We start from the raw sequence: 27,895 nt of genomic DNA on the forward strand, positions 1-27,895 counted from the left end.
TTTGCTCCGAAGAAGCATCTTGGCCAAAATCGCCGTGAAAGATCCCCGTCACGGATGCATGGATTGATCTGCCGGTGACGATAACTGAGATGATGAATTATCACACATCAAAGAACTCTTCAACTACCGAGATTATTCCTACCTGACCAATTACTCCATCGTCTCTCCATCATCATGACATTGTCCATCAACTCCAACTCCTAATCAACCCATAAACCGACCACATGCCTTGATTTACCGAGCCATCATCACGCCACGCAACTGCAGGATCGCCGCAACCTACGCCCGCTCACCTCCTCGCATAGAAGCGCATCTCGGCGTTTCCTACGTCAAAAACGGCCAGGACATTCTGGAGGAAGACGTCACCGAGGATGTACGGCCCTGATCCGCCGCTGGTGATGGCCGTGGCGCAGTACCCCGTCCCAGGATCCACGAGGTCCTTGAATATCATATCAGCCGGGTTGACCCAAAGGTTGGCCCCCGAGACGATGACGGCAAAGCTTGGCGCGATTGAGTCGCATGGGACAAAGTATGACCCCCACTGATATAGGTACACGGCTTGCGGCTCAAACGCCGCCGCGATGGCTTCGGCAAGGGCTACGGGAGGGGGTTAGCGGACATGATAGCTCATAAAGGACTTTGACCTACGCGGAGGCACGTGAATCATGGTTGTGGCAGTGTCGACAATGTACGGGTACTTTCCCGTGTCGGTTCTTGTTCCCCATGTTAGCCCGTCCGGGATGATAGTATAGAACGACGGCTTCCAGGCTGTCTTTTCCCTGTCGTCGAGTTTTGCCTAAGAGGATATATCATTAGTGACCCGATTCGGCAGAATCGTCGGCGATACTTGAAACTTACAATGATGAGACCGGTGGTTGCAAGCTGCCCAAGCTTGATGGCAGCGGGCCGCGGAAGTCCGCCCCAAGTGAGCATCCCATCGCTCGAGTTTCGGTCAAGCCAGACGCTAAACATGGGGCTCGTTGCGCCTTGTGCGATGGCTTTGGCCAGCCAGGGCGTGTAGGGGTAATTGTTCCACTCCGTCTCGTCCTTGGGGCCGCCCAAGAAGCCGCTGGTGAGAGACGGATACGCCAAACCCAGAACACCAACCGTCACGTTGTCACCGTGCCAGTATGTCCTGTTAGCTAGTCCGACCTGCTGATTATGGACGGTGACATCGCCGCAGGAGATATCGGAAGCACCCATTGGGCCCGAGACGTCCTCCCCAGATGCATAGCTCCGATGGAGGTGTATCTCTGTCAGCCTCCCTAAGCCAAAGTCTTGGATGTGCGGCTGGCCAAAGCCGCACCAGTCCTGGTCTTGCTTATCTCCCAGGTTATTCTCACATCGGAAGCCGGATCTGACAGCCCATGTGTCAGAGCTCGCAGTGTCGAAGGTGAGCCAGACGGGGGTTGAATCCCACAAGCATTGGATCGCATAGGAAGTTGAGAAGTCGCCCACAGCCGAGATGTTCTGGATGCCATTCTTGAGAGAAAAGGGTCCCTGGTTACGTTTCGCCAGTAGGGATGCGGCAGATCTTGGATGGAGTTGATGTTTTCTGTTGAGCTTCTTGAGTTTCGACACGCGAGGGCTAACACGATCGGGGGATCGAGAAACGATGGGTACGGCTCGCTTCAGGTGAAATCCGTTCCATGGTGTTGTGAGATCCAAGCCTGCCCTGCCTGTTTCGACCTCTACGGCAGCCGCTAATACATGGCAAGCGAGAGTCGAGATGGAGAGAAGGAAGTGGTAAATCCACGCCATCTTGAGCGACAACGAGCGATGGAAGAGATTGGGTTGGTAGAAGGAAAACGTGCAGCGACTGTCAGAATAGGCCCAGGACGATATCGAAATTTGAGGAAGGCACGATCTCCTTTTGACACCTCGATGATGCTCCTGCCGTCATGGAACACCCCAAATGGCAAGTGTTACAGCATGGATATGCCGAGGAGGAAGGCACGGCATCTTGTCCAAACATGTACGAAGCCGAGCCAATCGTTACTTGATCGTGTGCCGTTGATGGCTCTGTGAGAGGCGGAAACGTTGAACTCGTGGGCTTTAGTCCGAGTGCGATGGAATCTCTCTTCATCTCGTACAAGAATGACGTGGTGGTTTGACATGGAAACGGTATGCGGATATATCAATACTTGGACTGTAGATATGAACTGATATTAAACAGACTCTATAGAGTTATTTCTCCCAAAGGATGATCAAGACCTGTCTCTCGATGCAACACGCCGTTGCACCAACTCCCGTCCCCAAGACTTTTCGGCAACGCTTTCGGAACTGTCACCAAACTGATAGATGCCACCAAGAGCAAACCCCCGGATCGTGTGCCACCCTTCGATAAGCGCTTGACATCTGACAATAGGCGAGAGAGATGGGATGGAATGTCACCGGTAAGCCCTTGTCTATTTGTTTCGGCAGGCTGTTCACCTCAGCCTCAAAGTGTCAGCAAAGCACTAATCGCTGGGAGCGTTGTTTTGGCTCGCGTAAGCCAAGACTGGTTTTTCGCATGTCGTTGCTGACGACCAACTTGGCAACCTCAGCGAACTAAGCATCTCTTCCACCCACGCGTTTCATCTACAGGCAGGTAGATAACCGCAAGCATGTTTGACTGGATGAGAATACAGGTAGGCTCACTTTGTAGTTTGAGATGGTGGGCGAGCCCGGCATCGAACCCGTCTGCTTGCTTGGCTGGCCATGCCTATGGTATCACTGTCAACTAATACACAAGAGAGCAAATGCCCGAGATGGCACAGAAACGTTTACCCACGGCCCGGCCGCTAAACAAGAGGCAAACAAAGAATGCCAACGCATCGCCAAGTTGCACAAATCTTGCCCCCTTAGCTAGTGCTTCATCGAGGTCAGCAAAGGAAACACAGCCACGCGGCGAAGGAACAACCTCCAAAACCTCACCCGGCATCTAGAACCAAGTCGTCATAAGCACGGAGTCAAACACTGCCGAGCTTAGCGGCAATGCGGTTGGTTATCCTCGTCCGTCGTCCTTTGATAGGGCTGATGGTACGGGCGGAGATCACGATGCCCGGACCATGATAGCGTCGCGCTGTGGGCAAGAGTCCTCCTTTTATTGGGTCTGCTTGTGAAATGGATGCTACACTGTTGTTGGGGACTTCCTGATCCATGCCAAAATCTCATGTCAGATTTTTGATTTAGGTGGACTTTTTTGGTCAAGTCAGCCTTGGAGGTTGATAGTGGCTCTGGAGGGTTTTCGTATACGGGGCTGGAGATTGAGATGGACATCATATATAGTGGACATGTTTGATCTGTCGTTTTGTTTAGACTGCAGATCCCTTCTCTTCAGCTTCTTCCATCTATTCCTCTCATTCGGAGCGAGTCACAGCGGTTGTTTCTACATTCACCTTTACTTGCACGTTTCACACAAAACCATGCCCTCCAACACCTCTACCGTGGCCGAACTGGCCTCCGGTATCGAGAAGACGGCCATTTCTACTTCTAGAAAGCCTCACCTCGTCTTCGCCGCCGCTCCTGCGGATGGCCACACAAACCCCCTGGCCAGGATCGCAGCAGAGCTCGTCCGTCGTGGGTTCGAGGTAACCTTTATCGGCGGTGCCCAGTTCGAGGGCCTCATCAAGGGCACTGGCGCAGAGTTTGTGCCTCTTGCTCCCATGTTCAACCCCAAGATGGAGGCGGAGCGTAACGCTATACCTGCCGGTATCCCGAGGTTGCTCTACGACATGAAGTACATCTTTATCGGTCAGACTCCTGAGCGTTGGAGGATCCTCAAGGAGGTTCTTGAGGGGTTGAGGGCCAAGGACCCTGAGCGGGAGGTCGTCATCGTTCCCGAGACCTTCTACATGGGTGTCAACCCCCTCTCTCTTGGTGCTCCTCTCCCCAAGGGCTACACCACCAGGCCCAAGGTGGTGAACCTCCACGTCGTGCCCTACGTGGCCACCAGCATCGACACAGGCCCTGGTGGTCCTGGTCTTCCTCCTGACTCGTCCGAGTCTGGCCGAGCACGAAACCAGATGCTCAACCAGATGATGGTTGCAGGTCCCTTTGCCGAATCCATCGCCTACCAGGACGAGATCCTCAAAGAACTTGGCACCACAGAACTCCTCGAACCCCAGGTGCCCTTCCACCACTGGATGCTCATCCACGACGTGACGCTCCAGATGTGCCCCCCGAGTCTCGAGTACCCCCGATCTGACATGCCCTCGAACGTCAAGTTCGCTGGTTGCCTGACCCCCAAGCCTATTCCCGCCAACTTTGTCTATCCCACCTGGTGGGACGACGTCAAGCGAGGGGACCGCCGCATCGTCGCCGTGACGCAGGGCACCATCGCCCGAGACTACACCGACCTTCTCATCCCCACGATCCAAGCCCTCGCCGACCGTGACGATCTCCTCGTGGTGGCCATCCTCGGCATGAAGGAGGCCAGCCTACCCGCCGACGTGGTCGTCCCCGCCAACACAAGAGTCATCGACTACCTCCCCTACGACGTGCTCCTCCCTCACGCGTCCGTGTTCGTCATGAACGCCGGGTATGGAGGCTTCCTCCACGGCGTGACAAACGGCGTACCCCTAGTGCTCGCGGGCGAGACAGAGGACAAACCCGAGATCGCCATGCGCGGCCAGTGGAGCGGTGTGGCCGTCAACCTGCGCACCGGACGGCCAAGCCCCGAACAGGTGAGGGCCGGTGTGGAGACAATTCTCGGGGACGATAGCTTCAAGAAGAGGGTCGAGGAGATTAAGACTGAGAATGAGGCTATGAATATGTTTGATGTTGTAGAGAGGCAGATCTTGACGGTTGGAGAGGTGGATGCTTAAAGGGGTTTATTAGGCGTATTTTTCATGATTAGATACCGAGCATTATACTAGCAAATTATACGAGCAATTCATTTTCAGATTTATCCAATACCGTGTCATCAATTATTGTGCATATGCATGCATTAAAATCTGTCCGCTCCTCCGTCTCCCACCAACATTTCCTCCGCGCCGGCTCCGGTCCCAGCGGAGCACGGCCCCTCTTGGACGCCGACGGCAACGGAGCGCCTCCGGAAGGGGCCCGTCTTGGCATTTGAGGCTCTATTTCTTCTACCAAACTCCCCTTTTCCAGCAAAAAGTTGAAGAGAAATGCAGCATCAAATAGTAAAACCGACATCATGACGATACCATCCATGGATGTCCTCAGCTCGGCCGTGGCCTACTCGTCGTCCCCCTTATCGACCCCTAACGAGGCGGATCCACGGCTCATCATCCTACTGGCATGGATGGACGCCCGAGACTCGCACATCGAAAAGTACATCGCCCAGCACCGAGTCCTCTACCCAAGCTCCGCGATCCTCGTCTTTCGCTCCAACCTCAAGCTATACATGCAGCCCTCCCTACGCCATCGTCTCTTCGCCCCCGTGGTACCCATCCTCCAAGACCTCGCCAAGACCTCGGGAGACGAGCCAAGCTTCTTGCTACACATCTTTTCAAACGGTGGCGTCAGCTCTGCCGTGACACTCTGGGAGCTCTGGGAGGAAGCCCTCGGCGGAAAAGATATTCCTCGGCACGTCGTGGTGATGGACTCGTGCCCGGGCGTCTTCCACTGGAAGACCAATCACCACGTCCTCTCGCTGGGTCTCCCCTTCTGGGCGTCACCTCTTGTCTGGGCATTCCTGGCTGCTGCGTGGGCGTGCTATATACCGTGGGGACGAGTGGAACCGCAGGAAGCCAACGCCTTGGCTCTCAACACAGCGGGGAGGATTGCCCGCGAGGTGAGGAGGGTGTATCTATACGGAGATGGGGATAAGTCAGTGATGTGGCAGGATGTTGAGAAGCATGGAAAGCAGGCCGAGAAGATGGGAGCGAGTGTCAAGATGGAGATGTTTCCAGGGGGAACGCATGTTACCCACGCGAGGGTCGACGGGGAGCGATACTGGAGAGTAGTCAAGGAGACGTGGGAAGGGAAGACAGGGTGATGAGCCTTACGTTTAAGTTTCTTTCTCCATCTTCTTGTGGAGTTGTATATGCTGATATATTTGGGTATCTTTGCCTCAAAGGGCTCATTCTCCTTTCTTTCCCATACTCCTTTCGAGTCTTCCTTGTGCCGTAGTCGTGGCAAGGTTTAATATTACATTCCAGAAACGCTGGAGTAAAAAAAAGCCAACCGTCTTGCGCTAGAACGCACTCCCAGACCAATGATGAACGCCATTAGAAAACTTGCCCAGCAAGTAAAAGATCCAATCCCATAGAGAAAAACCGCCAGTTTCGTGATCGTACATCATCAGTTGAGTTGATTAGGTGCGCTGCTTCTTGCTCGCTTCGCCGGCTTCCTCGGCAGCGCCCCTCTTGCTGGGGTTGCTTTTGCCGGGGTTGCTCTGGTGAGAGCTCATCGAGTGCTGAAAAGAGTTCCCCGCCGGAGCCAGCGCCTCGTCGAGGTCGCCGATGCCCTCGTCCTCGTCGGCGCACGTGTTGCATTCCTGGTCAAAGTCGTGCTCCTCGACGTGGATGCCGCGCGAGCACTCGCCAAAGCAGCCCTTGTTCTTGGCCTCGAGACAGGAGAGCTCCTGGGTCAAGTCTGTCCAGGTCTGGGCCGTGCCGCAGCGCGTGCAGAGGCCTTCAAAGACGACCATGCGACACATGGTTTTCTGGTGGCCAGCAGGATGGCCTACCTTGGTCTAGCCTGGGTTTCGAGGGTCAGTGGGCAGGGAAATGGTTGAATTAGACCCAAGACAGCTAACCTGATGATCAGACGTTTTAGCCCCTCGTTGAGGCAATCAGCTTTTTTTGATTGCGCAGGAGAGAGAAGGCGTGAGAGAGATTTGTCTCAGGGAGTGATGATGCGAACGAAAAAAAGAGGCCACGAGTTGTCCGGACGGGACGGCGAAACAAGACGGACAGGCGAGGCAGGCAGCTCAAGGATCAACGGTGATCAAGGCCAGACGCGAAAAGGCACTTGTCATATTTTTTGGGGCCAAGAACGCGCGCGGTATCGATTCGTGGGTCGGGTCTGGGTCTGCTGGGTCTGGGTCTTGTGGTCTGGTGGTGGTGGTGGTGATGGCCCACAGGGAGACGAACAGTGGAGAGAGAGAGCCCGGTAGTGACAGTTGATTATTCGATTGATTGATTGAAGACGGAGATGAAAGAGTAAAGAGAGAAAAGAAGCAGAGATTGAAATTAAAAAGCATGCATCGTTCGTGCTCATCACTTGTAGGGATGCCTCGTCGACGTTAGTTTCCCCAATGAATGTGTAAGAAGGAGGAATTGATCTAGCGCCTCTTCTCAGGCGGCATTAGAGAGCTAGGCTACTGTACGTACCGCAGCCAGTCGCATCACGTCAACACCACTTGCACACGCTCGCCCTCTCGCATCCTCATCTCGTCTCGTCGGCTCCTGGCGACAAGCTTTCCCGCCAAGTCATGTCAAGCTTTTTGCCCATCGCTGTTTGAACTGACGGCCGTTCGTCCCCTCTCTCACCCCTCACTCTTACTCGAACCGAACGCCTTCGTCTCGGGTTCTAGACCGGAGCGCTAGCCTCTTGAGGAGTCTCCTGGTCGAGAAGCCTCTGGTCGTACCGGTGTTTCCGGAACATGCCGTCTCTCTACCGGGCTTCATCATGATGGCCCTGGCATGATTGCTCATCACCGTTACAGTACTGTACTCGTCTAGCAACTCCAATGCTGTACCTATCCAACATGACATCTCATATATCCATGCTCAAAATATCCGCCCTCGTGTAACACAACACTCGCCACCCCCTGCTACCCCAAGAGACTACCCGGCCGAGGCATCGGCATCTCAATGATCAGCGCCAACCGTCCCTCCCAAGCCAACAAGGCAACGCCTGCCTCCCTAGAGCGGGATCCCGTTTTGTCCACCCATCCTTTTTACTGGTACCCGGACCCCCCTAGCCTCCTCCCCCGGCAGCCAGCTTCCGCCCTGCGGTGCGTGCCTGGTGTTCGGTTACACCAGACCAGCTCCAATACGGATGTCCCAGGCGCCGCTAGCTCTTGGACCATTTCGTCACGTCAGTGCTATCTTTGGCGATCGTCTTTGCAGTAGATGAGGTGCACGGTACTCAGTGGTACTGTACAGGTCGTGGTTCAACACCAGGTGAGGCGCCGCTGCGGACTCCAAAACATCAGTGCTGATTACTATGCTGGCCGTGCACCAGACACACCGAGATGAGACAAGACTAGATGAGATGAAGACTGGGAGCTATGACTCTGCCTCCAGTAGCATCGTCCCTATCACAACCTCCTATATAAGTATATGGGTTAAGCTTCTCCCAAGCAAGGCTAGAAGTCAGGGCTACTCGACTTAGTGCTGAGGGTTAAGGAGGGATGCCTCAACTCCTATACTTCCCATCTCAAGTTCCGTTGAACCGCATATTATCAAAATGATATCACATTGCGCTGTTCTATTCCATTCTACTCAAACCATCCTATCACATTCCCAAACCCCACGCTTCAACATGGATACCTCGACTCCCATACGCGTCGCTCTCCAACACTTCCTCATCCCCAAAGCTATCCCTCAACGCCTTCGAAAAAGGAAAGATAAATTTCGGGTCCAGCCCGCCTGTAGTATTGGAGCTCCCTCACACGTCTCTCAGTGTTGGTTTCGTTTGCCACCCTTCTGTAGCGCAAGATTTCTGCTCTCTCCTGGGCTTCATCCAGTTCTCTTTGAAACTCGTCTCGCCCCGATCGCACATGATCTTCAACGTTGGCCAGAGTCAGCCTCAAATCGGATGTTTCGTCGATGGCAAGTGACCACGATACCGTCTAGGTACAGTAGTAGCAAGATGCGCTGGATACCCATATAGTGCATTCAGTTGGGGTGGCCCTCGTTCTGCCCGTCCAACGATGGCAGGTCTGGCACCGGTATCTACTGACCGCTCTGAGCCGAGCTCGGTTTGAGATGGGCTCAAAATTCGCGTTAGGGGCGTTGTCATGGTTGACAGCGAAGTTGATAAGCTCAGCCGTAAAGCTGGCCCTGTTGCGCCTGGCCGCAACATCTCGAGGCCGGTGCATGTGTGGCCCTGGTCGCCGGTGAAGGAAATCCCTGAACTCATCATCCATCAATCGTTCCGCTTCAGCCATCCGCCTTGCTGCCACAGGACCCCAGCGGTTTGCAACAGATTCATTGTCCAAGCCCATGGCATCCACCGGCGGAAGCAAAGGGTGTTGCTGGATAGGTCGATCAGGCGTCGTAGGTGCAGGCGGGACAACCTCGTCGGGTGCGTCAACATTCTCTGGGGCGTCTTCGTCAGGTGTGTGCTCATCAACTGAGACATCGTCGTCGGGCGTGTGAGCGTTCTCCGAGTCATCTTCGTCAGGCGTATGCTCAATCTCAAAAGCATCCTCGTCCAGGTCGCGCATGAGATCTTGCACATATTCTTCTATTTGTGCTTCATCGGCGGTTTCCTAATCCATTTGCGACCAGTCATGGGCATCCTCGTTGTTTGGTTCATTCTCGGGGTTGGGCTCAGACATGGCGGATAGCAGATAACGAGTGCGAGTAAAAGAATGCCGTAGTATAAGGATAGGCGTAACGAGCGGCGACAAGTGCTGTGATAACAAAGTTGTTCAAGTTGACACCGTAAATAAAGACTGGAGGTTTGCTTGTCTGAGCTTGCTCATGCGGGTCAATGTCTTGCAGGTAGAAAGGAAGAGCAATCATTAACAGTTCGTCCCAATGTGCCTACTTGACCAGAGAGGCAGGCAAGTAAGTGTTGCCGAGCTGGGAAGGCGCTTCTCCAAGTACCTACTCCGAGTGGCAGACACAAGTCGATAGATGGTATATCCAAGATCCATATCAATCAAGTCGTGTAGTTAGACATCACCCTGAAAACACAAACTTCACGGCAAGGACAATGTGAGCTGGATAAATCCGGTTGTATATAAAGCCTATGCTAAGCAAGCAAGTCAACTGATGTACAAGGCAATCAAATCCCCAACTCCGTTCCCCCACCGCCACCAAAAGTACATGTATACATTCCCTTCCTCATGGCATGCATGCAATGTCAGATACGGGTCGTGGAGCTAAAGTCAAAACCCAGGAAAAAACGCAGACGATAGCGAGAGGGCAGATGCAGATGCAAATGACGACGACGAGGCAAGACGCATAGGTACATAGGTATAGAAACGATGAATCCACTTGCAAGAGAAGACACGTTTGTATCATCCAAGACGCACGAGACGAGTCGAGTCGGTCGCTTCGAAAAGGGGCCAGCAGTTAGACACAACTGAACCGTTCCAGGTTCCGAGCTTTGCGGCGATGGCTTGCAAGCTCACGAGGCACAAGCTCAAACGTCATGTCATGAAATGAATCCAATCAAAAACTTGGCTCACTGCCTCAAGGCAAGAAAGAACACGACTGGGGTCGCAGCTTTCAGGATGTACGTCATGCTCATGTCCGAGGTGCATCAGAGGTCGCGAGTTATCACCAACGCGTTAGTTGTGAGCTGCCAAGGTCGGCATTCCCGCATCCATCATGCTTGTTTGTCTGTGGTTTGGAAGTAGAACCGTCAACTGTAGCGAGGCCGGGGTCCTCATCCGTGGAGGCATTCAGCATCTGCTTGAGTTTTCGGCAATGTAAGAACGAGCGAGGCCAAAGCAGGACAACCATGGACGTCGTCCCTGCTCATGAACCTCAGTATTAATGTCGTCAAGGGCCGGGTCAAATGGTATACGTCATCAAAGAGTCTGGACCTTGAGTCGAAGGGATCCTCAAGAAACGAATAGGGGTGCTGTACAGTCGTGGGTCTCGTCAACAGACTCTGAGGAGCAGTCCAGAGAAGAGTCAAGGGGCGTCAGAAGGATGCATCGAGGTCAATCAAACCAGGCATCTCAGATGGTGCACTCGGTCCGCGGCATTGCGGACGAGAGCTCGATCAAGGTCACCCAAGCATGAGAGCGTGCAGTTGCCAACAGGACATCACTATGCCCCAGGTGCAGGAGCCCCGGCAGGGGGGGCGCCTTGTCCGCCCTGTTGCTGCTGGTACATCAGGGACTGATACCAGAGCGCCACGTAGTTCTGGTAGCCACCGTCTGTCGTCTTGTTAGTTGCTGAGCCTACAAGTAAATGGAGCGAGGAGTAACTTACATTGGGCATAAGGATCTTGCTCATCACCTGAAGCTGCTGGAGCAGGCTGGTTAGTAGCAGCACCGGATCCCTGTTGAGAGTAGTTCGGCCGGTCGAGGTCCTGGTGTCCACGGCCGCCGCTACGGCCTCCACTTCCCTTCTGGCGCTGTCAAGTTGTCAGTTACGTTGCAAACATTAGGCATGTATCCATCACTTACCACAGCGTCCACCTTTTCGTCAATGGCTTGCTTGGCTCGAGCAATGCTATCGCGCGTGCCAATCAAGGCGATCTCCCTCTGGGTTTCGCCAGGATTTGTCGACTGTGCAACGTTGATCTTGCACCCGGTGCTGTTTTGCATCTCACGGATAGTTTCACCACCCTTGCCTATAATCATACCTACTGCATCAGAAGGCACGTAGATCGAGTCGTTGATCTTGTCGGGGCCACCGGCGCCGCCCATGTCTCGTGGAGGACCATCATGTCGGCCACCACCACCACCACCTCCTCCTCCTCCCATCCTCTTAGCAGCGGGCGCATCTCCCCGGCTGTCGCTGTCAACAATCTCCATGATAAAGTCCTTCGCTCGAGCAGCCGCCTCGCGGGTGCCGATGAGGTTGACAGGTCGTAGTCCGTTCACGCTCTTCGACTCGCCTACAATGTTGATGTGGCAGCCTGATCGTTCCTGGAGGTCTCGAATGGTTTCGCCGCCACGTCCGATAATCAATCCAACAGTGCGATCAGGGACCATGATCTGCATATGATCTTCTCCCTCTCGAAGAGCCGCTGCGCCTCCCTTGTTGGGATCACGAGGCTTGTCAGGGCGGTTAAGGGCACCCATTCCACTGTCGTCGATAATCCGGTTGATAGCTTCCTTCACCTCGGCCCGACGATGTCGCGGGCCAGAAATCTTGCATTGTCGGAATGGACCGCCATCGGTAGAGGTCAAGAATTGCACTCGGCAGTTCGACTCGGCTTCGATACGTCGGAGGTTTTCTCCCTGTCGACCGATGATGAGACCGACAAGGCTTGATTCGATTTGAATAGTTTCAGAATTGTCATCGCCCCCTCGAAGAGGAGACCTCTCCCGTCCGTTTCCTCCTCGAGGAGAGAAATTTCGACCACGGGGGCCGGGGGAATAAGAGCGATCCCGATCGTAGTTCCGACCATGACCCCCACGGTCGCCACGTCGTTCATCGCGATATGGGTTCACGCCATCGCGAAACTCATCCCGAGCGGGAGATCGCGATCTCGACCGTTTGTAGCCTCGATCGGGGCCTCGCGAGTCAGAGGCGTAAACGAGCGGGCGATCATAGGACGCCACACCCTTCTCGGCCGCGAACGCCTTGGCTTGGGCAATAGCATCGGCAATGCTCATAGTGCCAGAGTTGACCGGTCGGATCGAGCTTAGGTCGACGTTTCCGCTCGATGCTGGGGCGGGTAGGCCACTGTATCCAGGAGCGCCATAGTTGCTGGCGCCAGGAGGGGGCGGTTGGTATGCGGACGCGGGTTGAGTGGACGCGGGTGGGGGGTAGGCCTGGCTGGGTGCGCCAGGAGGAGTCTGAGTAGGGGTCGTTGCTGGTGGGCGCTGCGACGCTGAGAACAAGTTAGTCAGAAAACTTCATACAGGCGAGTCTGAGGAACGTACCAAGCGCGGCCAGAATACTCTGGATGTCAGGGCGTGGTTCCGCCATTTGTGCGATCGGTAAAGCAGAAGAGTGAAGCTGAGAGTATTGTGTGGCTGATGGAGCACGCGAGTAAACGGCAGGCGACTCGGCGAGGTGAGAAGAATTAATAGCAAAGCCTCGAGCTGGAAGAGCAGACAAAGGCGACAGCGAAACAAAGACGCTCAGTATAGATGATCGCAAACAGTCGACGGATCTGCCGGGGTCACAATTTTCGTAGGTGACAATGAGGTCAAAGACTTTGCGCGGACCGAGAAGAAGGCGTGCACAGACGGCAACGTGTCGCGGACAAGATGGTACGGTCGCCTATTGAAGGTTCACACTGCCGCGATGCTAAAGGAGTGTGCGGTTTGCGCTCGCGGTTGATGTCTTGGGGAGGTTGAGCGCGGGCAGGTGACGGAGGAAGGAAATCTGAGTGGGAAGGAATAGTCGAGACGACCCAGCCAGCGCTCTGAGGTAGGTACCTTGCAGTGCAGCCTTCCATTTTGCTGAGGCGGCGTGACTGCGCACTAAACTATAATTGGAAATAGCGCCTGGTGATAGCCCTGGTCGCCCTGCTCCCTTTGGAGGGCCTCACCGGTTGATATTGTCAACTGCTCCGACCTCCTTTGAGCTTTGACCTGGGCACTTGATCACTTGACTCATGATTACGTCAAAGAGACTGCATAGTTACTCTCACTATTGATTTTCGCATAGTACTTTTGTATCTTCAATGTCTGGCTTCTCTACGATTCTCACTTGCACATTTTGGCAAATCACCTGACCCAGCCCGCAGGCATTGGTTTTGGTTTCTGCGTCTGAAGGGACCCAGCGCTAGCACAGAATAGGCAAGCGCAACGCAACATTTGCCGCTGGTCCACTGCGGGGAGGGTCACTCAGCAGAAGGGGAATTGTTGTAACCTTATTCGCTCCTTCCGCCCTAATGGCAGAGGAACGGAAAAACTTGTATGCGTTATCCAGGACTTTTTTTGCGATAAGAAAATATTTCCAACAGAGCCGCGAGAGGAGAGTAGCTGCAAATCACCACCGCACGCGCAACCAAGATGGATTTCACTGGAAGCAAGAAGCGCAAGTTCAAGGACGCCAATGGTGTCAAGGCGACCAATGGAAAGAAGTCTGCCCCCAGTGTTCCTCAAAAGTCAAAGAAAGTCAAGCGCGCCGAACCTGAGCCCCGCCAAGAACCCGAGATCGAGTCTTCCAACGATGAGGAAGATGAGGACGAGGTAGAGGACAACGAAGAGAGCGATGAGGCCGACGAGGAGGAGGATGACTCCAAGTCGGGAGATGAGGACGAGGAAGAGGAGGATGATGGCAAGGAGGACAACACAGATCTCCCCGACGGTGGACAGCTCACATTACCTCCCGTCGCCGGTGCCGAAGCTCAATCGTTCGAGGAGCTGAAACTTTCCGACAAGACCATGAAGGCGATCAAGGAGATGGGCTTCACCAAGATGACGGAGATTCAGAGGAGAGGTATTCCTCCTTCGTTGGCTGGTCGCGACGTCCTCGGAGCCGCCAAGACTGGTTCTGGAAAGACTCTGGCTTTCTTGATCCCTGTCGTTGAGATGCTGAGCGCTCTCCGATTCAAGCCCCGCAACGGAACCGGTGTCATTGTCGTCTCTCCCACTCGTGAGCTGGCGCTCCAGATCTTTGGTGTTGCCCGCGAGCTCATGGCCCACCACTCGCAAACATACGGCATCGTTATTGGAGGCGCAAACCGTCGCGCCGAGGCTGAGAAGCTTTCCAAGGGTGTCAACCTCATCATCGCTACTCCTGGACGACTACTCGATCACTTGCAAAATACCCCCTTCGTCTTCAAGAACCTCAAGTCTCTTGTCATTGATGAGGCGGATCGAATTCTCGAGATCGGTTTCGAGGATGAAATGCGACAGATCATCAAGATCCTTCCCAAGGAGGACCGACAGACCATGCTCTTCTCTGCCACTCAGACTACCAAGGTCGAGGACTTGGCGCGCATCTCGCTGCGCCCCGGCCCTCTGTACATCAACGTGGACGAGGAGAAGCAGTTCAGCACAGTCGAGGGTCTCGAGCAGGGCTACGTTATCTGCGAAGCCGACAGGCGATTCCTTCTTCTGTTTTCGTTCTTGAAGCGCAACATTAAGAAGAAGGTCATTGTCTTCTTCAGCAGTTGCGCGTGTGTCAAGTACCACGCTGAGTTGCTCAACTACATCGATCTTCCCGTCCTCGACCTCCACGGCAAGCAGAAGCAGCAGAAGCGAACCAACACCTTCTTCGAGTTCTGCAACGCGAAGCAGGGTACTTTGATCTGCACCGATGTTGCCGCCCGTGGCCTCGATGTAAGTATTGCTGGATAAATATTCTCGACAGTTTACTAACCCGCGACAGATTCCCGCCGTTGACTGGATCGTCCAGTTCGACCCTCCGGATGACCCTCGCGACTACATCCACCGTGTCGGTCGTACCGCTCGAGGCAGCAACTCCAAGGGCCGATCCCTCATGTTCCTCCAGCCCAGCGAAGTCGGCTTCCTCTCCCACCTCAAGGCGGCTCGCGTCCCCGTCGTCGAGTTTGACTTCCCCAAGAAGATCCAAAACGTGCAGTCTCAGCTTGAGAAGCTCATCAGCCAGAACTACTACCTGAACAAGAGCGCCAAGGACGGTTACCGCAGCTACCTGCACGCATACGCCTCGCACTCGCTGCGCAGCGTCTTTGACATCAACAAGCTGGACTTGACCAAGGTGGCCAAGAGCTTTGGCTTCTCGGTGCCTCCCCGAGTGGAGATCACACTTGGTGCCAGCATGAGCAGGGACAAGAAGAACCAGGGTCGCAGGGCGTACGGCAGCCAGCCTCGACAGGGCCGAGGCGGCAAGTTTACCAGGTAGAATGCGGGTACAGCTATAAAAGTCGGAAGATGTTAGAGTAGGCCGGTTGGAAGACTCTTAGCACGGCGTTAGGGTATGCAAAATGTAATGATTGTACCTACCTAGATTCGGCCGCATCATAGCGATGATGTTTCGTTGCTCTTGATCATGTCTTGTGTCTATGCTGTGCTTTGCCCACTTTCAGACCCCAGGCCTTGTCTGCATTTGTTCAGGGATGATCAGGACGTGCTTTGCGCAATTGACTACAGCAGCTAGTTTCATGATTGGTGGGACATGCTCGCATCCAAATACACTCAATGCCTAGAGGATTGAGATACAAGAGAGGGTAGAGTCATGGTTGTGTAGGCAACTTCTGCAGACCATCATGGCGTCAGCAAGTAGACCACGTCTAAGACTCGCATTCTTTAAAGCAGTCATTTTCTAGTTACATAGAAGCTTAGTTCCAAATTCATTATTTTCCTTGAAGCCAACCCAACTGATGCAAGGCAGCCAGACCAGAGGCAAAACATCTAACAAGGTTAGCAAGGCGGCGCTTTGTTTAGATGGCCACGCGAAATAATACCCTTATTCCATGACCTGGGATCTCTTTGTCCTGTTCTTTCATGAGATTGTCAAGCCTTTTGTTTTAACCTGATTCAATATCACGTACTTTCTCAGAACATTGACCCAGTTCAGATCTCATACCCCTCTTGTGAAAGAATTATATATTATGCCTCTTGTCCAAAGCTTATTCACTTTGTAATCGTGCCAAAGCCGGTAGCATCACCATGTGCATCCGACTCGTCGATACCTACATCTGTGGCCATTCCAAGGTCAGGCGTGTCATACGGTGCTGCCAGCAATTGAAGTGCAATGGCAGTCAAGAGATTAAGACGCGACTCGATATAGATTGCCGGTGGTGTGATGCAGTGCAGACGCAACCCCGCTCTTGGTTCCGTTCAGCAAAGAGGATATACTTGATGGCCAAGTTCAGGATAATGGCGTTTTGCAGATGGTGAGTAGCGCCAAGACATGGCATTGGGGATGGGCAGTGGTTTATGCAGAGTAGGTACTCCGTACCTCATGAAGAACTCAATCTTGCAGCAACTTAAATAGCATATGTTTAATGGAAAACAACGAGCTTTCATTTGCCATTGGCGTGACTTTTCAAACGTAGCACCAGATCAACCCATTAACAAGGTCAACAATCTCGTAAACTTCCCTTGGCCAAGACGGAAAAGTCAAAGAAGGCGAACAACGGGCTGCTCGTATCCAACCGGAGGGCTCGGCAAACGCCAAAGTCATCGGGCACGAGGCCACCACCACAGCGAGATTCACTTATTGGTCCGGGCCGCGTCACGGGCTTCAAGCTCGCTCCTTGAGCCCGAGTCCACGTCACTTTTTTTTGTCCCTTCCCGGGGGGGTCAATAGCTGAGGCTCAATAGCTCTGGTGAGGGGAGGCTGTTACGAGGTGTCGCATGGCTTGCAGCACACATAACTGCCGGCCGTTCCCCCCGTTTTCCCCGTTCGATTTTACATATTGATTATGCGTGCCTTGGAAAGAATCAGGCTGAGCTGACGGAAGCCATCTGAACCACCATCTTTCCATCCATCACCTCACATTCAAGTCATCATATTGGACTTGTACCAGTTGTCTTTCTCTCGCGCCTGGACCCTACACAAAAGCGCAGCAGCCGATCATGAATTGTTGGACTTGGCATACAACCTACTCATCATCTGCATCAAGACTTTGAAGCGATTCACATCACCGCTTGGCACATACGTAATCTATTCATCTTCAGCATTGAGCTGAAATAATTTGTATGTCTCTCCCTATCTTGGCTGTCGATCTGACTCACACAACCATAGACAAACTTCAGGTGCAAAGAGTTACCACCTCAATGTGCACCAAGGTTATAATCGAGCACCGCTGTGGCCACCGCGTCCTGCGTGGCAACACGCGATGCTACAAAGACGACTGCCCCGGCAGACGTGAAGACATCACCAAGGTCGAGGACGATTGCGCTCAGTGCGAGGGTAAGACCGGGCGCTGGAAGTCGACCAGGTGGTGCGGCGTTGGATGCTGCGTCTGCCAGTGAGCACGCGATACGGGAGATGAGTGTCCGCCGGTAAACGGAGATCAAGACGGAGAACAAAAGGCAGACGGACTTTCGGATAGTTGAGAGGGATCCGGTCGATTAGGTAATGGGTAGAACAGGAAGCCTCGAGAGTCTCGAGACAGGACGATACCAGGACAGCATAATGGCAGTTCCTAGAGCACATATTTGGCACTTTGTGTATAGAATTGAGTTGACCACTCTCACTCAGCCGAATTGATATAGTTGATGCCCACCTCGATATCAACCTCCGCCGGTAACCCGCAGCAAGTACAAGCTCTACACAGACTCTCCTCCTGCTAGTGCCGGCAATCTGCAGCAACAGGGAACTTGTCTGTGAAACATCCCGTGAGATGACGCTGCAAGCAATCAAGCCCTCGTGCCCCATGTCGTCGGGTTCGTCCACTTCTTCTAGAACGGGAGTGGACTTGGGATGAAAAATCCAGCCCGCCAAATGAGAGACAGGTGATGGACGAAGGACGCACCTTAAGGCCGCGCTAGGCCCCGCCGGCCGTTGGCGAGCTGGCGGGGGGGCAGAAGCAAACTCCGGCATGATCCATCCCCGCCCTGGAGCTGACTGGACCCGGACCTGGACCTCGGAGTTTGATTCTAGCGAGTGAGCGACAGGGGTTCAAGGGGTCCAAGGCTGGCCATCCATCCAATGTTGCGTTGCATCCAGAGCTGTCCAGGTTCCAGGTCCCCATCCTGGATCAATGGATTCCTTCCCCCAGACTCACGAGGTCTTACCTGCCCTAATTAGCAACCATGGAGGGTCGGCTGCCAACTGGAGGTGAGGGCAGGCGGTTCGACGGCCCAACAGCCCTGTCAAGGGCCTGAATATAGGCAGATTTTGCCCACTTTCTGCTTCCCTCCAGGCCAGTAGCCCAGGTAGAGGTACTAAAACATCCTGGGATGTTCCTGCCCACCGCCTGCAGGCCCGCGGAGGCAGGTGCCACCTGGGCAGGCACTTGGAGCTAGCCATCCACCATCCACATTGGATTGCGCCCAGCCCAGCCATGTCTTCGGTTCCTCCACTTTCGAGCTTCCACATCCCGCAATCATCACCATCTTCCCACCGCGCGCTCGAAAATTCATAATACGATTACCACCCCGTCCCGTGTTCGCCTCTTACTGCGCCCTCCCGCCGCTTGTGTTACCTTCTTCCGCCCCCCGGCGCATGCTTGACCGTCTGGTCTCTCCAGTGACGCCATGGCTAAGAAGGCTCGCCAGAGAATCAGCTATGGTGAGAGCTCCTCCCAGCGTCTCTCAGCTTCCAGTGACCCCGCTCGCCGAGACAAGGTTCTGGAATCGGCTTCAAACCGACGGATGCGCTAGATGAGCTGGTTCTGAGTCCTAACATGCGCTGCAGTGCTCGAGAACGCCAAAGCCTCCGCTGGCGGCCATCGACTTGGTGTCAATGGCCTCGCGGTCGACACTGACAACGCCATTCTGTGAGCTCTCTCCTCGCAATCCCCCCAGCCACCTCTAGACCTGGAACTAATATCATGTTCCGCTCAGTTACTCGGGTGGCCGAGACGGCATTGTATGCGCTTGGGATCTGAACCTCGACCTCAAAGGCCGCAGCGATGTCGTCGACTCGACCCCCGCCTCGGACGAAAAGAAGGACGACAAAAAGCCCAAGCACACGACCAAGTTCCGCGCCCAAACACACGCCCATATGCACTGGGTCAACGATATTGCCCTCGCCCATAATAATACCGCGCTCGTCTCTGGCTCTTCCGACCTTACTGTCAAGATCTGGCGACCCTACTCGGAGGAGGATAATACGCGCGCTGTCACGATAGGCGAGCATGCCGACTACGTCAAATGTGTGACAACCCCGCCCCAGGATATGGGCTTGAACTGGATCGCTTCCGGTGGCCTTGATCGCAAGATTTGTCTATGGGATCTCAATGGCGCAGGCAAGACGCTCGAGATCGACGTCAAAGGTGAGGAAATTGCCGAGAAGGGCTCGGTATATGCTCTTCGAGTTGGCCGGAACATTATGGCTAGTGGCGGTCCCGAGAAGACTATACGTCTGTACGATCCCCGAACAGGTTCAAAGGTCTCCAAACTCGTTGGCCATGTCGACAACATCCGCGCCATTCTTATTGACGACGCTGGCGATACGATTCTAAGTGCTAGTGCCGACAAGACGATCAAGTTGTGGAGTGTCAAGAATGGTCGATGCATGTACACCTTTACCATGCACGACGAAAGTGTTTGGTCGCTTTTCTCAGACGATCCTAGACTAGGCGTTTTCTACAGTTCCGATCGTTCAGGCCTTGTGGCCAAGACCGATGTCCGGGGTAGTCTCGAGGATATGGACGACGGTCTCAGTCTTGCTGTGGCACAGGATCATATTGGCGTGGGCAAAGTTGTTGCCGCCGGAGGTCATATCTGGACTGCGACAAACAGGTCCTCGATCAACAGATGGGAGGATATTGATACCAGTGTCAACATCCAGCTTCCAGAGTCATTCCGACATCATAGGGCCACGTCCAATGCCTCGAGCAGGCCACGTGAAGCCTCTCCTCCAACTGTTAATGGGACGTCAAAGAAGGAGATCCCTGCCGATTCCATCCTGCGCATCTCAGCAGCGGCCACAATGCCTTCGCGTAGCGCTCCAGACCCCGATTCCAACACTATCACGGAGAACACTGCACGCAAGGGGTCAGAGGTTGTTCTAGACCAACCAGAGCCTGAAGTCAAGCCTATACATGACCAGCCCGAAGAGACCATCGAGGGTCAGTTTGGTCTGCTTAAGCATAGATTGCTCAACGATAGGAGACGAGTTCTGACATTGGATACTGCCGGAGACGTTCTTCTGTGGGATCTTATCAAGGTTTGCTATACAACTCTTTACTAGTGATTTTTGCTAACTGCTGTAGTGCAAACCTATTCAAAGTTTTGGAAAACAGCATTTGGAAGATGTAGAACACGTCGTCAACACTGTGGAGGCTGTAGCACCGTGGTGCTCAATCGATCTCAGTTCAGGCAATCTGACTGTAGTGCTAGAGCCATTCAACTGCTTCGATGCTGAAGTATATGCCGACGAGCTCGAGCTACCAGACACGAGCGAGTTTCGAGAGGACCAGAGAAGTAAGTATTATTGCACAAATTTGGCAACTAGACAAGACTGACCCTCGCGCAGTAAGCCTCGGAAAATGGATCCTTCGATATCTCTTTGCCGACCTCATCGACGAAGAAATCAGGCGAGACGAGGCATACCGTCAAACCATCAACGAAGGTGTCGAGGCGAGACAGGCAGCGGCTGCTTCTGCCCCTGATGCTGCACCGCTATCAATATCCTTGCCGAAGCCAGCAGTACCAGACTGGGACAATGCCGATCAAGTGACGCCCAAGCCGAACCTGTACCCAAACACTCCCGGCTTCGGTATTGGTCTGGCAACACCGGGCCCCAGCATCATGTCGGGCCCTAACAGCTTGCCCGGTGTCCCTGAGGACGCTGCTTCAAGCCCCATGAGTCCTATAGAGAAGAGAGCATCACACGTCAGTCGACCATCAACAGAGAAGGAAGACTATTTCACAAGCCCTTTGCAAATGCTCGAATCGGCTGTTAAGGCGGCAAGTCTGGTGTCGGTCCCGGGGCAGGACAAGGATAAGGACAATGCGGATTCGAAGAAGTCTATGGACGGTGACAAAGAGAGGGCCGACAGTACAAAATCCCCAAGCACGCCTTTCGGTAAGAAAAAGTTTAGGATGTCGTTTGGCACCAAGAAGCTCGCGCGTTCGGCGTCGCAGGCGACACAGGAGAAGCCGGCGATTGTGGAGGAGAAAGCAGAGGAATCCGAGTCCTCTTCGGTTCATGAGAAGGAAAAGGAGGTTGACGACAGCTTCCTCGGCGTAATTCAGAAAATCCGGCAAGGGTACGACCGGCAACTGGCCGAAACTCCTGAAAAGGTAGTCGAGACGAGCGTGACACCTAGCCTGCCTAACGATACACCCGTGTTGAAGCTTCCTCCGGGAACCAAGGTGGTGATTCAGGAGGAGACGTCGGGCGGTAGCGCGAACCTCTACCAGGGCACAGTGGAAGATATTGGCAAGGACGCAGACCTTATTGAGCAGAAGGCACCCATGTGGCTCGGTGAGGTGCTCCTACACAACCAGGTGCCCATCAAGGAACCGGTCAAGGTATCGTTCGTTCTGCATCCGATGGACGACAGTCTGGTTGCCATTACTGCCACGGACGGTAACAACAGACTAAACGCAAATCGCATGCTCCGGGTCAGGAAGATTCTCGCATACATTGCCGAGAGGGTTGAGCCTCCACTGGAGGAGGGTGAGGAGGAGACGCTCAAGCCAGAGGAGTACTTGGAGCTGTACTGCAACGATCAGGTAAGTCAAGCTTGTTTTGACTCTTAGTGACGGAGTTGATGCTAACATTGTTCAGCTTCTATCTCCCGTTACGACTCTGGCCACCCTCAGAACGCATCTCTGGAAAGGAGGTAACGACATCGTCCTCTACTACAAGTCCAATGGCAAGAAGGAGATTCGACCTTTCCCTCCCCCTCCAGAACCGAAACCGGCTGAGCCTGAGGAAACTCAGGAAAGCTCGACTACGGAAGAGACAGAGAACAATGCCCAGGCACAGGCACCAGCTCAGCCGCAGACTCCAGCTACCTGATCAGCACAACTCATTGGTTGCCGTGTGTTGAACAGAGGAGTGGTCGGCCCTCGAGCCCGTTTTGATATATCCCCAGCGAGTTGATTTATCGTATATACATTTATATACAGAGGTCAGATGCCCCAGCGGCGTAGTAGATAGCATTAGCGCGAAAACAAGCATCTATTCCCCATTTTATACCATGCAGCCCTTCTCTTGACTCCTTGCTTGATGCGTCATATCATACAGGTATAGGTCTAAACGAGATTTGAACATGACCTAGTTTCATGCCAGACCAGACATGGTGTTGATGGCCCATTGGTAGCTCCCCAGGAAGATGGCGCCTCCAATTGAGATCCATGTCACGCGAGGAGCAATACCGGCAAAGAATGGCCGGATACCCTCCTCTCGCGCCATGCGGCCAAAGACCTCTGCGACTGAAACTCTCTCCTTGGACAACATAACTCTTGTCTTGAGCACATCGAGTGGTGTCGTAAGTGCTGCGGAAAATCCGCCCGCCATACTACCGTAGAGGGCACTCTCAGCTCCAGTAACCTCACGGCCACCACGACGGCGGCGACCCCAGGCCTTCATGGCCTCCCACAGGGGGAACTGAATCACGGTGAATGGCACCTCGCGGAATACGGTGATTCCCCAGCCACGGTATAGCTCGCGCCACATGGAGACGAAGCCGTGGGTCGAGTATTTGGAGAGAATAGCGCGGATAGCTGCGCCTGAGGAACCGCCGTGATGACCGGCCTGGGCACGTTGCTTGACGACCTCTGTCGGAACTCGCACGGCACAAGCAGCTATCTCTCCAGCGCTAGCAGCGGCCATATGGATGAGGGGATCCCTCCACCTCGACACGGGAGTATCATCACCCTTCCTCGCGAGCAGACCCTTGACACCCTCATAGGTGCAGAAGAAGAAAGCAGCCCCAGGGGCAGATCCGACAATGGCAGATCCGATACCGCGGTAGATACCATGGAAACCGCCCGAGGGGAAGAAGCCGGCCGAAGACTGTAGACGAGTCTTGAGGGTATCGAGAGGGAAGAGGGACAAGTCGACAGTGGTGCCGGCGAGCGCGCCGGCGAGGAGGGCGGACTGGAAGGACGGGTGAGGAGTCGACATGGCGACTACGACCGAGGAGTTGTTGTCCTAAGGAGGAGGAGAGGGCTGGAGAAGCCCCGAGAGGAGGAGAAGAAGCGCAGAGGCGGAGGTTGGGACGGATTCCTCGGAGGCTACCACCGAGACCGGCGAGGAGATAAATTGAGATCGAGGTTCGAGCTAGTGAGGGGTTGCTTATCGATAAAAGCGGGAGGGTTGCATTGGCGTTGTCTTACCCTGGAGGAGAAGGTCATGACGAGATTTTTGGGTGAAATGTCTTGTTTGCGAGGAGATTAATTAATCATACATAGTTAGGGGATACTTTTGATGCCAGTTTAACTAATTTATGAGTTTGAGAGACTATATCTTGACATCGGGACGATGGGGTTGTGAAGGATTCGACTCTGCGATACACCATCCACTCTGTCCCAAGAGAGTTCTTAGGTATAGGCACCAACCGATCCCGAGGAGAATTTACAAAAAGGCAGCCTCAATGGCGCGTTAAATGGCCAGTTTCTCTTGCCAATATCCGCTCTCTTTATCTGTGTTATATTAATCGAGAGCGATGCTGTAGTCTGTCATTATTTGACCCGGCGAATAACGGTGGTGGTTGGCATCGTGTATACAAGCAAGCACCCAAAGTTAGTGAGGATGTGAGAAACACGGCGCAATTGAGCTTGCCATGCAAATGAAATACCATGTCACGCCACAAAGAATGGCAATCTGGCGTTATTAAAGGCAAACCAACATGGCTGTTCCCTCCAATGCTCAATAAATGTATGCATCAACAGTCCCTCAACGACCAAAACGACAAGACACGCGTGATGACAGTAACTCGATCAAAGATGGATCGCGATTTTCAGACTGATGCTATTACAACCTCCAACTCCAATCTATGAACAACCTTGGTAGCCTTCCTAATAAACTCCATACTTCACATGTTATCCCTCATGCTCGTACCAGCCTTGGACGTCTCCTCAGCAGCCCTCTTGGTCCTCTCCTGCAAATCCTTGGCAGGCTCGTTAGCCGACCGGTCTGCCTTGATGGCCTCTTCGCTGTCGGACGCGAGCTCGGGCTTCCAGTGGCCTGTTCCCTTCTTTTGCTTTGCGAGGGAGTCTTGCTTGTGCTTGTCAAAGTCTGTGTCTGCTTTGGGGTCGAATTGTCAGCGGCGCATTTTTTGTCAGGTATAGGAAAACGTACGCGTCGATGACTCCTTGAGTCCGAATCGTGAAGAGGTAGAGATGAAGAAGCCTCGTCCTAGGACGACCCTGCTGGCGTGCGCCGAGCGCAATGTCATGATGGATCTCGCTGACATCATCTTGTCCAAGTTGATTGTATGTACGTCGCGTGTGTTGTACGTCGGGATTATCTCCGAAAGGGCGAATTAAGGTGCAATTAACAATGAATATGAAGAAGAAGAGAAGGAATCATCATCTGCAGCAACGAGGCGGCAGCCATCCAAGCTTAATACCTCTTTCTCCGGGCGCATTCTTTACGTCTTCGGTGGAGAGAGGGGACTTGACACGTCCGTGACGTCACCACCATCGTCACTCTTCATGTTTCCCTCATTCCCATGGAGTTAGCTCGGGCCAATCGGGGACAGATCGATCGTAATTGTTGCCGAGGATAATGGAAGCTTCGATTCAGTGAGTTCTTTTTTTTTGTTGAGCGCCGGCGCTAATTGAGGGTGTTTTCTACGATGATCGCGATGATGGAAAGCTTGGTTTTTGACATGTGGGGGATGAACATGTTTGAGCAAGCAATTGTTCCAAAGCCAGGCAAGGAGTATCTTTCCAGAGTCCAATTCCTTGTTGAATTGTGAAAGCCATTGACCAGATCAATTGTTAATCCATCACTCCGTAATGGCCTGATCAATTGCTTGACTGCTGATGTCAAACCTCGTGCTCCACGAGACACCAAAGGGGGCAAGTTTTAGCTCATGCTCCTCTTAGAGCTCATGAAGATGGTGATAAAACAATGAAGAGATATTCTAATAAAAGTAAAATGTACTTATTTTATTCATTGTTGTATTATTATTGTTGTATTATTGTACATACCTTTGTGGTTTCCTTTAGAGAAGATCTGATAATACTCTTCACCTTCACATGTCTTTCATTTTCACAACCCCCAACACATGCAACACCAAGACGCATATACAAGTCAGTGACAGTGACGGTGGCCAAGTCACAGTTCAGTCATAGTCAAATTCACAGCAAATACCAAGACATTAAATGTTTGAACAATCGTGTATTCTCGTCTCGCAGCTCTGAAGCCGCGTCGTCGCAACCAGACAGCGCCAATACCCAGTTAACAATAGCCACACATTGCAGTCTACCGCTGCAGTGCAAAACCAGGCACGAGGGCCTCCGTAATCCCAAAAACCATCCCAGCAACTAAACTTAACTGATTCTGATCATGTCATTTCCCACCACCCAACACTCCAGATGCTTGCGAAGGCGAGACAAACATGTAACAAGTAAAGAAAAAGCCGTCTTCCCTGGATGAGACGAGACAGACCAAGCAAGCAAGCCAAGCAACGCTCCCAAGCACTCCGTCCCCCAAAGCAAGATGAGCCCACGTCCATTCCGCTCAAGAAGCCCGACCAATATCAAGTAAGAAAACAGAAACAGAAAAAGAGGACAAATATATAGGCTGTCCCAGAATGGTACAAAGAAGGATGAAAATGGGCAGAAATGGACCTTTTTCCCGTTCATTTGCAGCAGCGGGATCAAACCGAAAATTCGACCAACTCCCCGATGGTTTCCCAGATTTTCCATCCCCCTTCAAAGGGATGGCGTTGTTGTTGTAGTAGTAGTTGTTGCAAAGCACCGACACCGTTCGTCTCAATCCGATCCTGACCACCCCGCCCAAAAGATATTTCCCAGATGCGACCGATCAAAACACCCGTAAAGACCCCGCTCGTGAAAAGCACTCCTTCTATGTTGTTCTTTTTCTTCTTGATGACTTCATGAACCCATGACCGCGATGAGGAGAAGACATTTTGGTTAGTATAGGGACGCCAACCCTGCGTCCCTTTTGTGTAAAAGCAAAACAGTTGCCCATGCCGAAATCAGAATCCCGTCCGCGTGCCGTCAAACACCGATGCAATGTCGTCTTGAAATGCAAACTCCGCGGATTAAAAAAACGCCCCGTTCGTGTCAGACAGCCTCAGCTTGCGAGGCGGACACCCAAACCCTAGGTATTTGATTTGTTGCAAAAAACAGAAGTGACCCAAGCCGAAAATGGTATCGATCTTTCTCATGCCGCGCCAGTTGTATCCTCATTGAAACTTGTCGGTTGAAACAAGGGGGGTATGTTGATTAAGGATGTTTGTACAGGTGAGGTAGAAATGTGAGTGATGGATGTGGTAGTCGTGGTTGTCGTAGTGTTGGAGCCAACAGCGAGGACCACCGCGTCAAGCGGAGATCCAGAGCCTCGAGGAACCCAGCCCGTAAGAGAAGATGATGCCAAAAATCAAGCCCCGGCCGTTCGGTGTGCCCGCCAAGATGAACAGTTGCCAAGAACGAATGGACATAGTTTACAGTTCAAGATGCACCTCCGGAGAGGCGACACACGGGCCAACCCTGCAGTGATGCAGGGTGGTCCGGAACCATTTACCATCCGCGGAGCGGCTGTTGCATCCGGCCGGGTGACACGGATTGGGGAGGGCTCGACATGGTGATGCCGGTAGCTGGGTTGATGATGGGGATGGCATTGCGGCCACGGGTGGCCGAGGGTTGGTGGAGCTTGAGGCTGGACTGTTGGGTGTGGAAGCTAGGAGGGATGAAGGCGGGGGAGGTTGAGTTGAGTGAGAAGCCGGGAGCAACAGTGTTGACGTGTTGCGTGGGAGAAGAGTCGGGAGAGTTGCTGGCTAGTGAGGATCGCTCAGATGAGCTGGAGATGGAGACCAACTGCCAAGCGTGAGTAAGAATGCGAATGCGAATGCGCGTGCGAATTGCGCCGCGCCAGGGTAACTCACGTCGCTCTCGGTCAACAGACCGGGGCAGAACTCCATGTCGTCTTCGAGGTCAAAGGATCGACTTGTCTCAAACTTGTTGCGGAAGGCAGACAGTGATGCCGACTCGTTGAGCTCCTTCATGCTGCGGACACCTCGGAACTGGCGCTGCGCATTCTGGGAGACGGACAGGCGGGGAGCTCTGCGATTTCGGCCGCCATGGTGGTTGTGCGACACGGGAGCAGGGTGCGCGGGGTGAGCGTTGTAGTGGTAGTATGCAGACATTATGATTCTGTTGTCGCGTGATTGTTGTTGAAATCCAAGTCAAGACGTCCGGGTGAGATGTGACTGCGCCAAGTTGGAGACGTGGAGGGGAATTCGGAGTTGGTGCGGGATTAATTGAGTCGAGGTATAAACACAGACAACAAGTATGTGCTTGAGCAAGTCGTCGTTATCGTCGTTGGTGATGGACAGATAAAGTGCGAGGCGTCACAAAGGGGAATGGGAATAT

The 27,895-nt window shown here is 53.4% G+C and overlaps 11 protein-coding genes across 11 annotated transcripts; 4 read left to right on the forward strand and 7 right to left on the reverse strand.

Annotated features, from left to right (window-relative positions):
* Positions 1-289: 289 nt before the first annotated feature.
* On the reverse strand, positions 290-1,761 carry MRS44_010474 (uncharacterized protein; the record flags this gene model as incomplete). The annotated part of the gene is made up of 3 exons (XM_046281526.2): positions 290-597; positions 649-796; positions 859-1,761. The coding sequence occupies 3 exons, from the start codon at positions 1,759-1,761 to the stop codon at positions 290-292; spliced, it is 1,359 nt and encodes a 452-aa protein (XP_046128497.2).
* A 1,646-nt stretch (positions 1,762-3,407) lies between these two features.
* MRS44_010475 (uncharacterized protein) lies at positions 3,408-4,808 on the forward strand (the record flags this gene model as incomplete). Its single annotated transcript, XM_046271354.2, has 1 exon — positions 3,408-4,808. One exon carries the CDS (start codon positions 3,408-3,410, stop codon positions 4,806-4,808), a length of 1,401 nt encoding a protein of 466 aa, XP_046128496.1.
* A 335-nt stretch (positions 4,809-5,143) lies between these two features.
* Positions 5,144-5,947, forward strand: MRS44_010476 (uncharacterized protein; the record flags this gene model as incomplete). Its single annotated transcript, XM_046284585.2, has 1 exon — positions 5,144-5,947. The coding sequence occupies one exon, from the start codon at positions 5,144-5,146 to the stop codon at positions 5,945-5,947; it is 804 nt and encodes a 267-aa protein (XP_046128495.2).
* Positions 5,948-6,265: 318 nt separating this feature from the next.
* MRS44_010477 (uncharacterized protein) lies at positions 6,266-6,610 on the reverse strand (the record flags this gene model as incomplete). The annotated part of the gene is made up of 1 exon (XM_046277180.2): positions 6,266-6,610. The coding sequence occupies one exon, from the start codon at positions 6,608-6,610 to the stop codon at positions 6,266-6,268; it is 345 nt and encodes a 114-aa protein (XP_046128494.1).
* A 1,887-nt stretch (positions 6,611-8,497) lies between these two features.
* On the reverse strand, positions 8,498-9,349 carry MRS44_010478 (uncharacterized protein; the record flags this gene model as incomplete). Its single annotated transcript, XM_046284262.2, has 2 exons — positions 8,498-8,752; positions 8,864-9,349. 2 exons carry the CDS (start codon positions 9,347-9,349, stop codon positions 8,498-8,500), a joined length of 741 nt encoding a protein of 246 aa, XP_046128493.1.
* A 1,561-nt stretch (positions 9,350-10,910) lies between these two features.
* Positions 10,911-13,221, reverse strand: MRS44_010479 (uncharacterized protein; the record flags this gene model as incomplete). The annotated part of the gene is made up of 5 exons (XM_046284584.2): positions 10,911-11,020; positions 11,076-11,220; positions 11,273-12,648; positions 12,701-12,933; positions 12,989-13,221. 5 exons carry the CDS (start codon positions 13,219-13,221, stop codon positions 10,911-10,913), a joined length of 2,097 nt encoding a protein of 698 aa, XP_046128492.2.
* Positions 13,222-13,780: 559 nt separating this feature from the next.
* On the forward strand, positions 13,781-15,599 carry MRS44_010480 (uncharacterized protein; the record flags this gene model as incomplete). Its single annotated transcript, XM_046284583.2, has 2 exons — positions 13,781-15,055; positions 15,105-15,599. 2 exons carry the CDS (start codon positions 13,781-13,783, stop codon positions 15,597-15,599), a joined length of 1,770 nt encoding a protein of 589 aa, XP_046128491.2.
* A 3,305-nt stretch (positions 15,600-18,904) lies between these two features.
* On the forward strand, positions 18,905-22,343 carry MRS44_010481 (uncharacterized protein; the record flags this gene model as incomplete). The annotated part of the gene is made up of 6 exons (XM_046278836.2): positions 18,905-18,938; positions 19,065-19,146; positions 19,214-20,540; positions 20,587-20,797; positions 20,850-22,054; positions 22,110-22,343. The coding sequence occupies 6 exons, from the start codon at positions 18,905-18,907 to the stop codon at positions 22,341-22,343; spliced, it is 3,093 nt and encodes a 1,030-aa protein (XP_046128489.2).
* A 264-nt stretch (positions 22,344-22,607) lies between these two features.
* On the reverse strand, positions 22,608-23,453 carry MRS44_010482 (uncharacterized protein; the record flags this gene model as incomplete). Its single annotated transcript, XM_046284582.2, has 1 exon — positions 22,608-23,453. One exon carries the CDS (start codon positions 23,451-23,453, stop codon positions 22,608-22,610), a length of 846 nt encoding a protein of 281 aa, XP_046128488.1.
* A 910-nt stretch (positions 23,454-24,363) lies between these two features.
* Positions 24,364-24,726, reverse strand: MRS44_010483 (uncharacterized protein; the record flags this gene model as incomplete). The annotated part of the gene is made up of 2 exons (XM_065620135.1): positions 24,364-24,572; positions 24,630-24,726. 2 exons carry the CDS (start codon positions 24,724-24,726, stop codon positions 24,364-24,366), a joined length of 306 nt encoding a protein of 101 aa, XP_065476324.1.
* Positions 24,727-27,043: 2,317 nt separating this feature from the next.
* Positions 27,044-27,669, reverse strand: MRS44_010484 (uncharacterized protein; the record flags this gene model as incomplete). The annotated part of the gene is made up of 2 exons (XM_046274125.2): positions 27,044-27,340; positions 27,409-27,669. The coding sequence occupies 2 exons, from the start codon at positions 27,667-27,669 to the stop codon at positions 27,044-27,046; spliced, it is 558 nt and encodes a 185-aa protein (XP_046128486.1).
* Between the last annotated feature and the right edge of the window lie 226 nt (positions 27,670-27,895).

The sequence above is a fragment of the Fusarium solani genome (genome assembly GCF_023522795.1).
Source record: "Fusarium solani strain SB1 chromosome Unknown bctg00000006, whole genome shotgun sequence".
NCBI classification, from domain to species: domain Eukaryota; kingdom Fungi; phylum Ascomycota; class Sordariomycetes; order Hypocreales; family Nectriaceae; genus Fusarium; species Fusarium solani.